Here is a 14,450-nt window from a genome sequence, read left to right as displayed (position 1 = left end):
TGTATTATTCAATTGGAAACCTGATACACTTAAGTTCTCCCTATTCATCTACCCAGAAATCCTCTTATTACTTTACTTACTGGGCATGGTAGATTTCAGTTCTATTTTTAAAAAATTTGGCCTGTCTCCGTCTTCAGCTTGTTCCTGTGGAATGTTATGCGAAAACCTCCGACATTACTTCCGGGATTGTACCATTACTGCTTCTTTAGTTTCTTGTTTACGATCTCTTTGCTCATCGGACATCGTACCATCTGTTTACCCATTGCTTCTCCGGGACCCTGTTGCTTTGCTCTTCTCCGTCAAATGGTTCAGCTCATCACTAGCACAATTTCTAATTATTCACGCTGATTTCTCTCTTTCCTATAATTTCTCTTCCCCAAGCTGTGCACAGAGGAGACCCCCGGGCTCCTTTATTGGGCATAAACGCTTTCGTAGTGGCCTATTTACTGAGTTTCACTGTGTGACTTTGGCTGTGTCCTTGACTGTGTGACTGTGTCCTTGACTGTGTGACTGGGATTTTGGTTTTGTCTTGTTTTGATTATGTTTTTATTTTTCTGATTTTCTCTGTGGCCGGCCCTCAATGCTTTGTTTAGGCAGTTGGTGTGACCATGACTTCGGAGTGACCCCGGTTTTTTCTTTATTTATTGGTATTTATTCCGCGGACTGCACGCTGTGCTTTGGCTGTCGTCTTGTGACTAACGTTTACTCTCATGTGCCTTTTGTTTTCTCTTATTTTGAGTTGTTTTTAACTGCTCTGTTTTTCTCTTAATTTCTTTTCTGCTTTGGAACATTTACTTTTTTCATTCATCTTGAATTGGCGTTAAGCCTGGCGAAGCTTTGCTGTTCCGGGCATCCTCTCTCTTTCTTTTTTTTTCTTTTCTGAGAGGACGAATAAAAAGGGGAGTGGGCTGCTCTATATGTGGCCAAAGCAAGGAGTACGGGTGGCACGCGTGATCGTGTGTGACACCTTGTAGCTGAGAGGTCAACTCTTCACGCATATCTGCCGAACCACTGTGGCGATATCCTCAGATTCACGAAGGTCGACGCCGGCGACACTTGTGGCATTTGATAGCCGACCAAATTCTTTGGAAACCCTCCGCGACTGTAGTACCTCAGATGCAAAACAATGTTTTATTACGTTCGCAGCAGAGCCGAAGTTTTATTTGCTGTTGAGAAACCTATAGACGTCTTCAGCAACCTCTTTTAAAAAAAATCGCCCGCCTTGTCCTCATGGAAGTGGGTGAAGACGACGACGTGCAATGCACAGCGCGAGGATGTGTTGCAGTTTAACACGGGCATCCTCTCTCTCTGCCACGGACCTTCGTCAGCGTTCTCTGCGGTCTCCAGTTCTCTCAAGCATCGCAGTCGGTCCACCCGTTGAGGATCGGTTGAGTTTCGGGTGGTTGGTTGAGGTTTTGTTTTTCTCCCTGAGCTTTTGCCTTTGTCGTTTTGTGGGCATCAAGCACACGGTGAGGCCGTAAGCCCGGGGTATGTCTACCCAGTCTCCCGGCCAGGGGAGCTCCTCCTGGTCGGCATCCCTTTCCCCTGATGTCTTGCCCTTGGAGGCTTTTTTGCGCAGTGGCGTCGGCAGCATCCCGGTTGCGCTGGTGCCTAAGGATGGTGGCGCCATCAAGATGACTAATCCTGGAATTGTTCGGGCTGCGCTCCAGTCAGCCACTTCTCATTATGAAGCCATCAGTGAGGTCCGCCAGTTTGGACGCGGCGGTATTCTCTGCAGGTCCTCAGACCTTGCCTGCGTCAGAGATCTTCTAGCTACCTCGTCTTTCGCATCTCTCCGGGTAAGCTCTTTTATTCCGCCCCATCTGGCTTGCACGAAGGGCATTGTCCGAGGCGTCGACTCTTCGCTGTCTCCAGTTGAGACCCTTGATCTGCTGTCCGCCGCAGGTGTTGTTGCTGTGCACCGCTGTAACCGTGATGTTGGCAACATGCGGGTGCCCACTGAGTCGGTAATTGCCACCTTTGCCGGCACGTCTTGCCCCAGTGAAATAAAGGCCTGGCCTCTAATTTTTCGGGTTGACCAGTTGTCGTCTAGGCCTCTGCAGTGCTCCAACTGCTGGCGCTATGGCCATAGTGCCGGCGGTTGTAAATCCACCTTGCGCTGCTGTCACTGTGGAGAAGATCATGCTACGAGCACTTGCTCTGAGCACAACGAGAAGTGCTGCCTTTGCGGTGGCGCCCACGCTGCTAATTCTTCCAACTGCCCCTCTCGTGCGCAGGAAATTCAGATCCTGGAGGTTATAGACCGGAAACGATGTTCGCGCCGAGAAGCTATACAGGAAATTAAGGAACGGGCCTACGGGTATGCAGGGGTGACCGCTCGTCAGGGCATGACTTTAGACTCAAAGCTGACTCAGGCAATTGCGTCTGCTGTGGAAGCGTCCATGACAAAAATGGTAGAGAAAATTGCAGCAAGTGTTTCGGAATGCCTCACCAACGTCCTCGCTTCCCAGCTCACTAATGCTATGCAGACCAGTTTGGCTTCTCTATCGAATGTAATTACCCCTGCTCTTGTACGTTCTTCTCTATCTGCAACATCTCAGCCCCAGGAACAAACTTCTGCACCCAACATTGTTCTTACCTCGGGTACTTCCAGTGACGCTGGAGTCATCTCTGATTCCGAGATGATGGAGCCTGACGTGCGGGTCCTAAAGCGTAGCGGGTCCCCGATATCTCCTTCATCTTCTTCTCGTTCACAATCCAAATCACAGAAGAAGCAGCTTGGCAATATGCCGAAGGACACCATTTTAGAGCAGGCAGTTGCTGCTGCTCTGCTTTCGAAACCATAGCGTCGTTGCGAGTTTTACAGTGGAACTGTCGCTCTATTCTTACAGCTTCAACAGATTTACACTGTATTTCTTCCCAGGTTAATCCGGATATCATTATTCTTAAAGAAACGTGGCTTTCAACCGAAAAACATTTTCACTTTAAAAATTATCGTTCATTTCGTCTAGATCGCCAGTCACGAGGAGGGGGTTTGCTTACGTTAGTTTCTTCAAAACTTTGCCACAAGGCTAAGGTATCTTTTCAGCTAATGTCCCCTGACTGTGAGATTTTGGCATTAGACATTCTTCTTCCTGGGTGCTCCCCATTTTCCTTAGTATATGTTTATTTCCCCTATGGAGTCCAGGATACTAGACCTCTAGATTCGCTTCTCGCTAGCTGTGGAAACCCAATTCTCATGGCTGGTGATTTCAATTCACACCATGTGTCTTGGGGCTACCGCACAAATCTACGTGGGAAGCGCCTTTGGGACTGGGTTTCTGATAACAGCCTTACGTGTTCAAATTCTGGATCAGCCACTTACCTTTGTGCTCAGTCTAAATCTGTTTTAGATCTTACATTCACCAGTCCTGGAATTGGCATAATGAATTGGTCGACTGTTGATTGCGGCTCCTCAAGTGACCATATACCTGTTCGTTTTGATATCTTATGTCGTGTAACTCCTGCGGCTCGTCCGTTGCGGACGCATGTAAATTATAACAAATTTGAGACGATGTTGCGCTCTGCCCTCGCATCAGTTTCTAACATCGCCGAAGATCACCAGTCAACAAGCATATGCCTGGCTTTAGAGGATTGCCGGAAAAAGTCGGAGTTCCTGGTGCGGCCCTCAAATGGGAATTCCTCTAATCATTGGTGGAACGCGGACTGTACGAGGGATTACAGGCGGAGGAAGGCAGCATGGAAAAAGCTTCTTTATAACCTATGCCCAAATAACTGGAAAGATTATAAATTCATAGCAGCCACCTTTAAACGCACAGTTTCTCGTGCGAAAGAGAAATATGACTCTGAACATTTTGATTTTCTTTCAAAGTCAGGCAACCGACGGGCATTATTTGGCTTTTTACGGTCCAGGAAACAGGTCCTGCCTTCTCGTGATTTACAGTCATTAGTTATGTCTCCAAAGGAAGCTATCGAGGTGGTTGAATCAATTGCCGCGGGCTTGCATAAGCGGTTCTCGTCTCTATTTCCTTTGCGTCCCGTGTTGTTTGCGCACAGGACGCCAGATAATTATTTCACTAAAGTCACTCTTTCGGAGCTTTCTCAAGTTGTTCAAAGATTACCAGCTTCTGCTCCCGGTCCTGATGGTGTTACTTCAAAGATGCTCAAGATTCTATTTGAGGCGTCTCCGAACTCTTTGTTACACCTGGTCAACTATTCTATCAAACTCGCTTGGATCCCTTCTGAGTGGAAGCTGGCCAAGGTGATCCCTTTACTTAAAAACCAGGGCGGAGGCTATGAATTTGAAAATATTAGGCCTATTTCTCTAACATCAAACGTGGTAAAATTAATAGAAAGGGTGTTACTTATGCGGGTTTCTGCTTTTGTGGACCGCAGAACTATTCTCAGCCCGTGTCAACTCGGCTTCCGGCCGCGATGTTCGATATGGCATGCACATGTAGATCTTGAGAGTCGTATTCTTCTAGCTCGTCGTCAACGCCTGTATGCTGCTTTGGTTACGCTCGACGTCTCTAAAGCTTATGACAGTGTAGAGCATTCCATCCTAATCCACAGGCTACAGTCCCTCCAGTTTCCGGAATATCTAGTTGCTTGGATATCTGCGTTTCTCTATAACAGGGAATTCTTCTGCGTCCATAATGGGGTAAAATCCGAGAGGTACAAACAGACGAGAGGTGTTCCGCAGGGAGCTGTCCTTTCGCCTGTGCTGTTCAATATTCTCATGAGCTCCATTCCTCTCCACCACCATGTTCGCACTTACGTCTATGCGGACGACATAGCATTTTTTGCGGCTGCGCCTGATATACATTCCCTCTATGATCAGTTGCAGTCATATTTGAGTTCTCTTGAGCTCTGGTTGAGCAGTTTACACCTCTCATTAAATGTTAACAAGTGTGCCGTCCTTGTTTTTCCTCTACAGGATCCTGTCGTGCTCTCTCTTTCATGCAAATTTCAACCAATTCCTCAAGTTCAATCCCTAAAATACCTGGGCGTCATTTATGATGACAAACTCACCTGGCGGCCTCACATTGACCATGTAGCTGTAAAAGGGACTCGTGCCGCAGGCATGTTACGGAGGTTATGTAGTCACAGGTACGGCATGCGCAGGGATACGCTCCTAATGATTTACGTATTGTATGTTAGGCCAATTTTAGAATTTGGCTGTGTGTTGTTTTCAGGCTCGGCTTCATACAAACTTCGTCCTCTCATCCTTTTGGAGAGGGAGGTGCTTCGGATGTGCCTTGGCGTCCCCAAATTCGTGGCTACCAATGTGCTGTACCTTGAGGCCCGCATTCCTCCTCTGTTAACCCGATTTCACTTTCTAACTGTGCAGACTTTCCTCAAAATCTTTGAATCCCATTTTCACCGTTCGCAAAGCATTTTCTGTTGCCAGCCGACCTCCTTTTTTGGTGTCCACTGGCCTCGTTTTCATACCCCACAGGTTGTGTTCGTGCAAAGGCTGCTTGAGCCTTTAAACGTGCAGATTTACAACATCCTTCCAGCATTAAGCAGTGGGTCCTCTGTCCACATTGTTTTCGACAACATTTTTCCTCAAAACGCGAAACTTTTACCACCCCGTATTTTAAATGGTCTATTAGAGGATCATTTAAGGTCTCTACCTACAAAAATTGCAATAGCAACCGATGGCTCTCAGTGCAACGAAAAGGCAGGGGTGGGAATTTACTGTCCGAGTTTAGACTGGTCCTTTTCGCTGCGCCTTCCGGATTACACCCCTATTTTTCAAGCTGAGTTTCTGGCAGTAGTTCTTGCTCTGCGCAAGCTTGATCCTTCTATTTCTGCAGTGGCAGTCATTACCGATTCTTTATCTTTGTGTTCGTCCCTCGCGTCGCATGTTGACTGTCCCACTTTAAGCACTTTTTTATCGCTTCTTCCTTCGCATTTGAGCCTTGTTCACTTGATATGGGTACCCGGCCACAGCAGCGTGACTGTCAATGAGATCGCGGATAACCTTGCAAAGGCTTCCCTAGGCGGCCCTGTGTTGCCCATCATCCCGGCTACAGCGTATATCACAGCATCTAGGTTCCGGCATCGAGGTGGTGCAAGACACAACACTTTTAACATCGGTGGAATATCAGCATCTGAAATATTCATGGAGCAGGAAAAGTTGTCCATCTCGGCAGCTAGAAGTATCTCTGACGAGGTTGCGCTGCCGCATCCCCCCTCTAAATTTCTATCTGCACAGATCTGGTTTGGCGCTATCTCCCCTCTGTGCATTTTGCCGTGAGCCTGAATCTATCGATCATTTTTGGCTCCATTGTCGTCGTTTCACCTCTTTGAGAAGAAGACTGCTGGAGTTGCCCTTACAGCAACTTGGCCTCAGGTTGAGCAGCCCACACTTGCTATCATTTGGTGCCACCACACTTGGGTTCAGCCACAGGTCTGTTTGTGACGCTGTTCAAAATTTCTTGCTGGAATCTCATCGACTACCTTGCTAAAGCTTTCACTATTTTCTTTTTATGCTTCATTTTTTCTTTTTTCTTTTCGAATTATTCTCTTTTCTCTCTTTCTCTCTCTCTCTCCAATCCAATCTCCTTTATATATATATATATATATATATATATATATATATATATATATATATAGGTACAGTATTACGACAAACGCGACTGTTCTTTTAACGTTTATTTTGCCAACAGTTTCGGGAATGGTATTCCCTTCGTCAGGGCAGGCTTACATTGTAAGCCTGCCCTGACGAAGGGAATACCATTCCCGAAACTGTTGGCAAAATAAACGTTAAAAGAACAGTCGCGTTTGTCGTAATACTGTACCTAAACTAGTAAACTGGGCCATTGGAACCCCTACTGAATACTATATATATATATATATATATATATATATATATATATATATATATTATGATTATTATTATTATTATTATTTTTAGTTTTGTTGATTTTTTTTTCATCCTCTCCGTGCCCTTTTTGTGGTAGACTCCCCCGGTGTTCCTCTCCCGTGTGCTTTCCTTTTGCCTTTACTACGTACAGGTGAATACCAACCTTTTCCACCCGATTCTTGGCCGATCCCCCAGAGTGGGTATGAGCCATTCTGTCGTAGGCTACAACAACAACAACATAACACGAGGTGTGATCGTTTTCGGCGATAGCGTAGTGCTCTCGTGCAGTGGCCGGTGAAGTTGACCTGTTCGCCCCACTGCTCATTATAAACAGGGTCATGGCATTACTCATTGTTATTTCGGCGTGGGCTGTTGCTATTGTAGGTTTGGCAAAGCCACCATCAGGGTCAATCTTCACGCAAACTGGGTGAGCCGGTTAGCCCTCGTTAAGTAGTGCTTTCGCATAAAATGTACTGGTTTAGAGATGTGCTCTTCCTCCCACTTGAAAGCTGGGAAAGGTCTTTTGACTCTTAGGCAGATATGCTCGTTGAATGCACATGCCGAAGCAGGATAAAAATATTGCAGAAACCACTATGCTGGTTATTTGTGAAGCCTGAAAGCCTTCGTATTGACCTCATTTCGCAGCTCACTTTCAAAATGGAATAATTAGAGTACCGGTTAGCGCAGTGCGTGGACACAGGTGAGGCCTGACGTAAACGAAAGACTTTCGCACACGCTGTAATAAACTCCAAACTCTATCTGCATGAAGTGCTGTGCATAGAAGGCGTCGACCCCGCAGTAATGATAGTTCTAACCAAAGCTAACACAACCTCACACCTCTTTTCGAGCCTTTCCTCTTGTTCATCGGCGGTTTCGCAGGCGCGCCAATCTCGAACGGCTTCCGGCATCCGTTCTAGGCGCCCCTCTCACTCAGCCTTCGCTGCGCATTGGTGCCGGCGATTCTCTCTTATCTACTGTTGGCGCTGTTGCTTCCCATTGTCTCGCTTCGCTGCGAATTGGTGGCACTTGCCGGCTGCGCGTCGACGTTTTTGTAAAGGAGCTCCTCTTGTTTGGTAATGGTAGTCTGCGCTCTCGCATGACTGCTCACTCGGCGCTTTATTTAGCTTCCGTATATTCCCGGAATGGGCTCTTGCTCGGCGAGCAAGCGCTTGAAAGCCGATGCTGTGACCGTCCACATGCGAGTATGTGCTGCACGCTCCGCTTTCCACTTGGTCCAGCTTCAGTGAGCGCGCGGCGGCTCACCGACTGGCCGTGCACTCGGCAAGAGTGCGCCATTAAGAGGCCGGACACAACGCGAAATCTCAGTGAGGTGTCTGAGTAGGGTTGTCTCTTTTAAAAAAGAGACCAGATCAAGCAGTAAACTATTTTTCTCCAACTACGCAAACCAGCGCCCTACGCGAAAGTTCTATCGAAGAATATTTTTTTCGTAATGTATGATCGCTTAAATATTTTGGAAACTCACCGTAGATATTGAAACAAATTTTTTTATTTAGCGCCACCGTTTTCTATACAGATGCATGTACCTGCTGATTTGTCATTGATATTGGCAGAAATTAAAAAAAAAGGGAGCAATGCGAAAGAAAGTACCAATCCTGATGCGAGTTCAATGGCTATGACAACCTGTTTCATAAACGTGCCTGCCGGACTTTTGCGGCTCTTATTATTGTTTGGATGTTAGCGAATACCGAAACCTCACAAATATTTGAACGCACTTAAGCAAGCGAAAGAAGGAACAAACGAATGGAAATTATTTTCTTATTTCAGACACCCAAACCCGCACATGCCAAAGCAAGTCGAAGTTACCTTCGATGAAGTCCAGCAGGGCAAAGACTTCGCCCAGCGCGTGGTGCTGGTGCTGGACGTTTCAGTAAGCATGGACGTGAGTACAGTCTATTGGCGGTCATTTACGTGGGTGTGAAGAGATGCGCGACGCCCTTAACGATGATAGTGCGCCCACAGATCCCCCTATAAGCATGCAGCGATTTATACAGATATATCTTCACAGAACCTTTACACAGATCTATAGCATTCTCTCATGCAACTCGCCTTTTGTCTGTTGAATGTGTAAAGGCGGCAAACTTTTCGCGTCAGGTTCTTTGTTTGGGATGGCATTTAAAGCAGGAGACATGCATTGAGATGCGAAATTAGGCTGCCCTTGACATACGCTTTGCGATTAAATTTAATTCCATTGCGGCTTCGATATTCCCAGCCAGGCGTGGTTACTTCGTCAAAAGTAGAGGTTTTCACGCAAGACCATCAAGAATTACTGTATAATACTGCTTTAGGAAACGTTCGTAGAGACTTCGCGTACACAAACGCGACAAGTGTATGGGCGCGACGCGCACGTTCTCTGCATGGCTTTTATTTACACGTACGCGACACACACAAATAGTCGCCACGTGGACGTATTGCACTGAATCGGCACTGTTCGCGTATGCTTCTCCGTGCCATCTCTCGCCGAGTGTGGTCAGTGTAGTAGCCAATATCATCCAAGGCGAGTATTTAAGCCTAGCCAGTCGAGCTGCGTGAGCTCCCGAAACAACGCAGCTCTTACTAGTGCCGATCTAAGGTCCGCGATTCCTCGAGGTGTCCCGTGTAATCCATATCTGGTTTCATTCCGCGCCTAATTCGGCAGTGCAGCCGAAGCTCTCTCCTGCGTACGCCGTCGTGCAGCGTGTCTTGCAAGTTCCTCAACCTACAACGGGTGCGCTTCTGCCAGCAGAGCAGCAGTTCCGTGCGGTCGCTCACAGTGCGGGCGCTGAACTCTCTCCCTCTCTTAAAAGCGCACTGCAATTTCCGCACACCGCCCTGCATCTCGCAAGCCTGCCTCGAAGGGGTTGCATTCCTTTACGTTTCGCCACGAATCCAAGTCGACAGGCTTAGAAAATCAAGGCATGGCGCTGCCGAACGCACCCATCAGCGCCGTTTAGCTGCCGCCTCTCATTTGACGCTAATTACTTGTTATAAATCTTGCAAGATCATCCCGCGGAGCTATCTGCTCGCGCACATCACAAACGCCCATGCTTCGGAATCTCACCTACGTCTGCTAGACACACACAGGCCTGTTGCGTTCTTGATGCGCATTCCTCACCCTTATGAACTCTTCGCGCGAAATCCTTTTCGTAAATGTGATTAAAACTGTCTAATAGCTGTCCGTTCACTGCTTTCCATTCCGGCTGCTTAGAAAGGCAGCGATTACATAGGAGGGGTTGTATTGGAGCTCTTACAAGTCTCGCAAATAGCCATCGCTCGGCTGCTTACGCCAGCAGCCGAATTGTATATGCTGGCCGACGTTTCCTGATGTTTTGAGGGCATTCCGAAAAGATAACACACAATAAATATCTCGTGTCTCTCACATGGCTAGCGCCATAGTTCCCGTTTCATGAAAATGCAGTGTGAATAAAACGAAAAATTTCGAACTAATGACGTCTAAGTTGGTGCTTATTGGAAAAAATGTTCTGTTCTGTTGCGCTAAAAGAAAATAAAATTAACAGAACCTCTAAAGGTTACCTGTTCAGATCTTTTACACACACAGAAAGGACACTATTTCGAAACATTGCCGTGAGCTACTCGTTGTCATGTGATGAGGGCTCGTTTCTCCACAGATTTCAGCAAAAGCTTTCGCGCATTGCAGGGAAACCGCATCGAGTTTTTGAAAAAAGCGGCACAGTGGTATATATCACACATCGAGGATGGCTCCCGAAGACTGGCCATTGTTACATTCAGCACCGATTCCATGGTAGACCACAAGCTTATGACAGTGAACGGGACCACCAGGCAGGGCTTCTTGAATGCCATCACGAGGATTACACTCGACTCTACTACCTGCATCGGATGTGGTCTCAGAACGGCTCTCAAGGCAGGTGCATCTATTTATTTTGCGTGTGCGGGTCTTTTTATTTTTCGTTTTCTCCAATTGCGCCTACAACGCCTTTACGCTTCGCAACACAGCATGACCTGCGGGATTACATGCCATGACATGGTATTAGACTTGAAAGTAGGGCTTTACTACGACGGAGGCTCCTGCATGGGATGCGGCCTGGAGACTGCACTGCACAAAGGCGCATCTTTCTCATTTCTTTTTCAATGAACCAATTTTTTTATTTTCCTCAAAAGCATCGTTTTCCATTTTTCCTTATTACCAGTCTATAATGCGATTAAGAGCCTGCTTAGCATCACGTGCATGACTGCGTCACCGAGAAAAGATATCATCTTTGTGTGCATACAGTACGTTGAATCCTGGGTGCTTAACAGGGCGGAAGAGCGGTTTGTTCATGTGAGAGCGCCCATTTTTCTTACATAAATTCTGCTTATGCGGTCCCTGTCTTTCTGCTTCGTCTCCTTTGGCGGCAGCCCTTGTTTCGGCTCAGGGGATGAGGAGTGATGAGGTGACAGCAGGGCTCATGGAATGACCGCCCTGATCCCACCTCGGCCACGACGCAGCTGTGCACCGAGCTATGATCACATGTCGTGCGCAGATGATAAGATGCAACAAATCACTGAGCACTGATCACTCGTCGGAGCCGTGAGGAGAGATCGAGTGATCAGTTCTATCTAGTTCACGATATTATTAACCCAATGATGCCACCTTGCGTTACGATACGAGGATTGTGTTTATTATGGGAGGGTTGAAATGAGTGCCAGTGAACTCAAACATATAAAAACGAATAGTCATAGTACTCACGGATGAGCGGGTAAATAAGCGGCTCAGGGGAAGTATACTTTCCATCGCGATTGGGTTTATGGCCTTCCGATCGCATCGCGTTAACCAAGATTGCGTCACCGGTGGAGGGCGTGTCTTCGTGTCTTAGAGCCGCCAACTTTATGTGTAAGTGCATTGATATGGAGCAGTGTTTTATGGAAAACGCAAACTGCCCACCATTTTTGTGGTGGCTGAAATTGAACAAATCTTGTGCACCCTCAAGCGGTTGGGCCAGTCGCCGGAAGCATAGAGGGCAAGGCAGCAGCAGACTAACTGATCGTGGGTTGACGAAACCTATCCTGCCGCAGTTGCCTAAAACATTTCCTTGAAGTAGGAATATAGGATCATTAAATTGTCTACCTTAGTAAAATTAGTACCACATTGGTAAAGTACGTGTGGAAAGGTATTGCATATTATTGGAAAAAAAAACAGCGAAATTTTTAGCTCCCGTATTGTAGTGGTTGTTACGCACATGCTGCTTTGATTTTCCAAGCCATCGTTCCAGACCGCCGCCATGCCATTGTGCTCTAGACACATTGGTTCCAGAACTGGCACACCTCCGACAGTTTTGTTCTTTAACTGTTCCGATTCTTGGCGACCACGTAGCAAAACAGTGAGTCGCCGGACCGAGAAGCGATGCATGCGTGTATTGGTCAGGCCTTGCATTGCAGTTGAGCACCATATGTGCACCACATGTGCAAAAACACTACACATGAAAACGAGTTTCAAAAAGCAATTCTCGATAGTTGCATGCGTTAGCAGAGCATCTATTAAAAGCATGGCTTCAGAACACTCTTTCACCATAGCGACAACTGGTGGCATGAGTCAAAGCAGGTTTTGGAAAGTTATCCACGACTGTTGTCTACTTTCAGCTCCTCGTAAGCGGCACTGAAACGCCGGAAGACGCTTTCATCGTGCTTTTGAGTGACGGGGAAGAGAATAAATTCCCATACATCGAAGACGTGCTGCCAGAGATTGTCGCGGCAAAGGTGATCGTCAGCACCCTGGCGCTGGGAGACCACGCCGACTCCAATCTCGAGACTATCGCCGTAAAGACGGGCGGAAAGGCGTTCGGCTTCAGCGACATCCGGGGAAACGTAGCACGCGAGCTCAGGAGCGCCTTCGCTTATACAACGACGACAGAGGCCGGCAACGATGTGCGAATCCACACGGTACGCTCGATCAGGTGGCCCCTACACTTTGATCCCGGTCTGATTTGTTGGGGACTGTTTAGCTGCGAGCAATGCAAACAGGAACATTTAGCTCATGCACGCAAAAACATATTATAGTTTTTTCTGCCTAGTCTTGAAACCACGGCGTTCGGTTGAACCAGAACCGAACGTGAACCCGAAACCGGAACCGAATCAGAATTTTTGCCCTGAACTGAAGCCGAACCGAACCCAAATTTTTTTCGCCATCTTGGAACTGACCCCCAACCGGAAGGATTCAAAGGAACCGTTCCGAACCGGTTCTGGACTCGGTTCAGCCGCACATTTTTTGCAACACGGCATACTTTTTTTTTCAGACAAAATGACATGTGCTAGCGCGTGAATTTGCCCATTGAAAGCAGCCTGAGCTATGGAGTGCAAAAATGGCATCCAGTCGAAATGGCGTCCAGTTCGGCAACAAATCTGGAATAAGTCGTGTCTAGGAAGAAAGCTAATTGGCGCTTCCACAATGTGCTTTTAGTACTTCTAAAGTATTTTACGCCAGATTGATGTGACATGTTGGATTTTATAGTATCCACCTTTCACATGCTTGCCTACACCTTTAATCGAATTGTTAGCACTGCTTTAACTTGTAAAGCACTGATTGAGAATGGTTTCCTTTTCTTTGTGTCGTGTACCATAAATATGTGAAGTATAGGCGCAATGACCCAATCACGTTGTGCAACATATACTTTCTGAGGCACTCCTAGTCTCAGACTACAGATAATGAATAAGATTTCTTACAATGACTCAGTGGCTGTGGTGCTCGGCTGCTGATGCCAAGGCCGCGGGTTTGATACCGGTGTACTGTGCGATGTCAGTGCACGTTAAAGAACCCCAGGTGGTCGAAATTTCCGGAGCCCTCCACTAGGGCGTCTCTCATAGCCTTAGTCGCTTTGGGACGTTAAACCCCATAAAACCAAACCAACCAAACCGGTGGCGAGGCCGCATTTTGATGGCGCCGAAATGCAGAAATGCGCGTGTGCTGTGCGTTTACAGTGCATTCCGAGGAACCCCAGTTTTGTTTGCCTTAATCTGGAGTCCTTCATTGCAGCGTTTCTTATAGACTAAACGTAGCTTTGAAGCGTGAAAACTGATGTTAATACTGTTAATACAAAACAAAGAAACATAGATATGCTTTTCTTTTTAAAGAATCCCAATATTCTTTGTTACACGCGACGGAAATAAGCAAGGAAAAACAGGCATGTAGCAGCGGTACAATACCTAGAAAAAAAATAAGCAGTTATTACACAAAGAGGCAATGCGGAAATACATGCGCTCGCTGGGATGCGATAAACGTCTAGAAAGGTAATACTGGTTTGAAATGTAACTGCCATGAAGAGATATTGTGTCATGCCGACGCATTGAAATTGTTCTGCTTATATAAAAAAATAACTGCCAATCGCCAGCGGGCAGCTTCGTGACACTGTTCTCGGACTGCTGTATCTTGAATTCCCTAACGGGCGGCTGGTATCTGCCTCTCGCTGTCGCACATAAGAAAAGCCAACAGTCACCGAAACCAAGGAGCATAGGGGATGTACTTGGTTTAAAAATTTTTTATGGTGTTCATCAATGGGAGCTCAATAAGGTAACTATTTTAACGCAATTGATTAAAGAGAAAAAAAAAACACTTGTCGCCGGTAGGATCCGAACCCTTGACCTCCGAGTTTTGCGTCCGGTGCTTTAC

General features: G+C 46.8%; 2 protein-coding genes across 2 annotated transcripts in view; both read left to right on the top strand.

Moving 5' to 3' along the window:
- Window positions 1-14,450, top strand: part of LOC149335524 (calcium-activated chloride channel regulator 3A-1-like) — a 187,185-nt gene that overhangs the window by 62,218 nt on the left and 110,517 nt on the right. Inside the window, exons 6-8 of the mRNA XM_089553954.1 lie at window positions 8,618-8,732; window positions 10,488-10,712; window positions 12,428-12,727. Of these exons, the coding sequence (XP_089410080.1) occupies window positions 8,618-8,732; window positions 10,488-10,712; window positions 12,428-12,727 (640 nt within the window). The remainder of the gene's footprint in view (window positions 1-8,617; window positions 8,733-10,487; window positions 10,713-12,427; window positions 12,728-14,450) is intronic.
- LOC149335526 (uncharacterized) lies at window positions 1,450-2,895 on the top strand. Its single transcript, XM_089552165.1, has one exon. It carries the CDS (start codon window positions 1,491-1,493, stop codon window positions 2,805-2,807), a length of 1,317 nt encoding a protein of 438 aa, XP_089408291.1. The 5' UTR covers window positions 1,450-1,490; the 3' UTR covers window positions 2,808-2,895.

This window comes from Amblyomma mixtum, chromosome 7, assembly GCF_055824585.1.
Source record: "Amblyomma mixtum isolate Tamu chromosome 7, ASM5582458v1, whole genome shotgun sequence".
NCBI lineage: Eukaryota > Metazoa > Arthropoda > Arachnida > Ixodida > Ixodidae > Amblyomma > Amblyomma mixtum.
This window is presented reverse-complemented; position numbering and strand designations above follow the sequence as displayed.

Bases quoted from the DNA above. Each gene is read 5' to 3' on its own strand.
- LOC149335526 (XM_089552165.1), top strand. From the start codon at position 1,491: ATGTCTACCCAGTCTCCCGGCCAGGGGAGCTCCTCCTGGTCGGCATCC.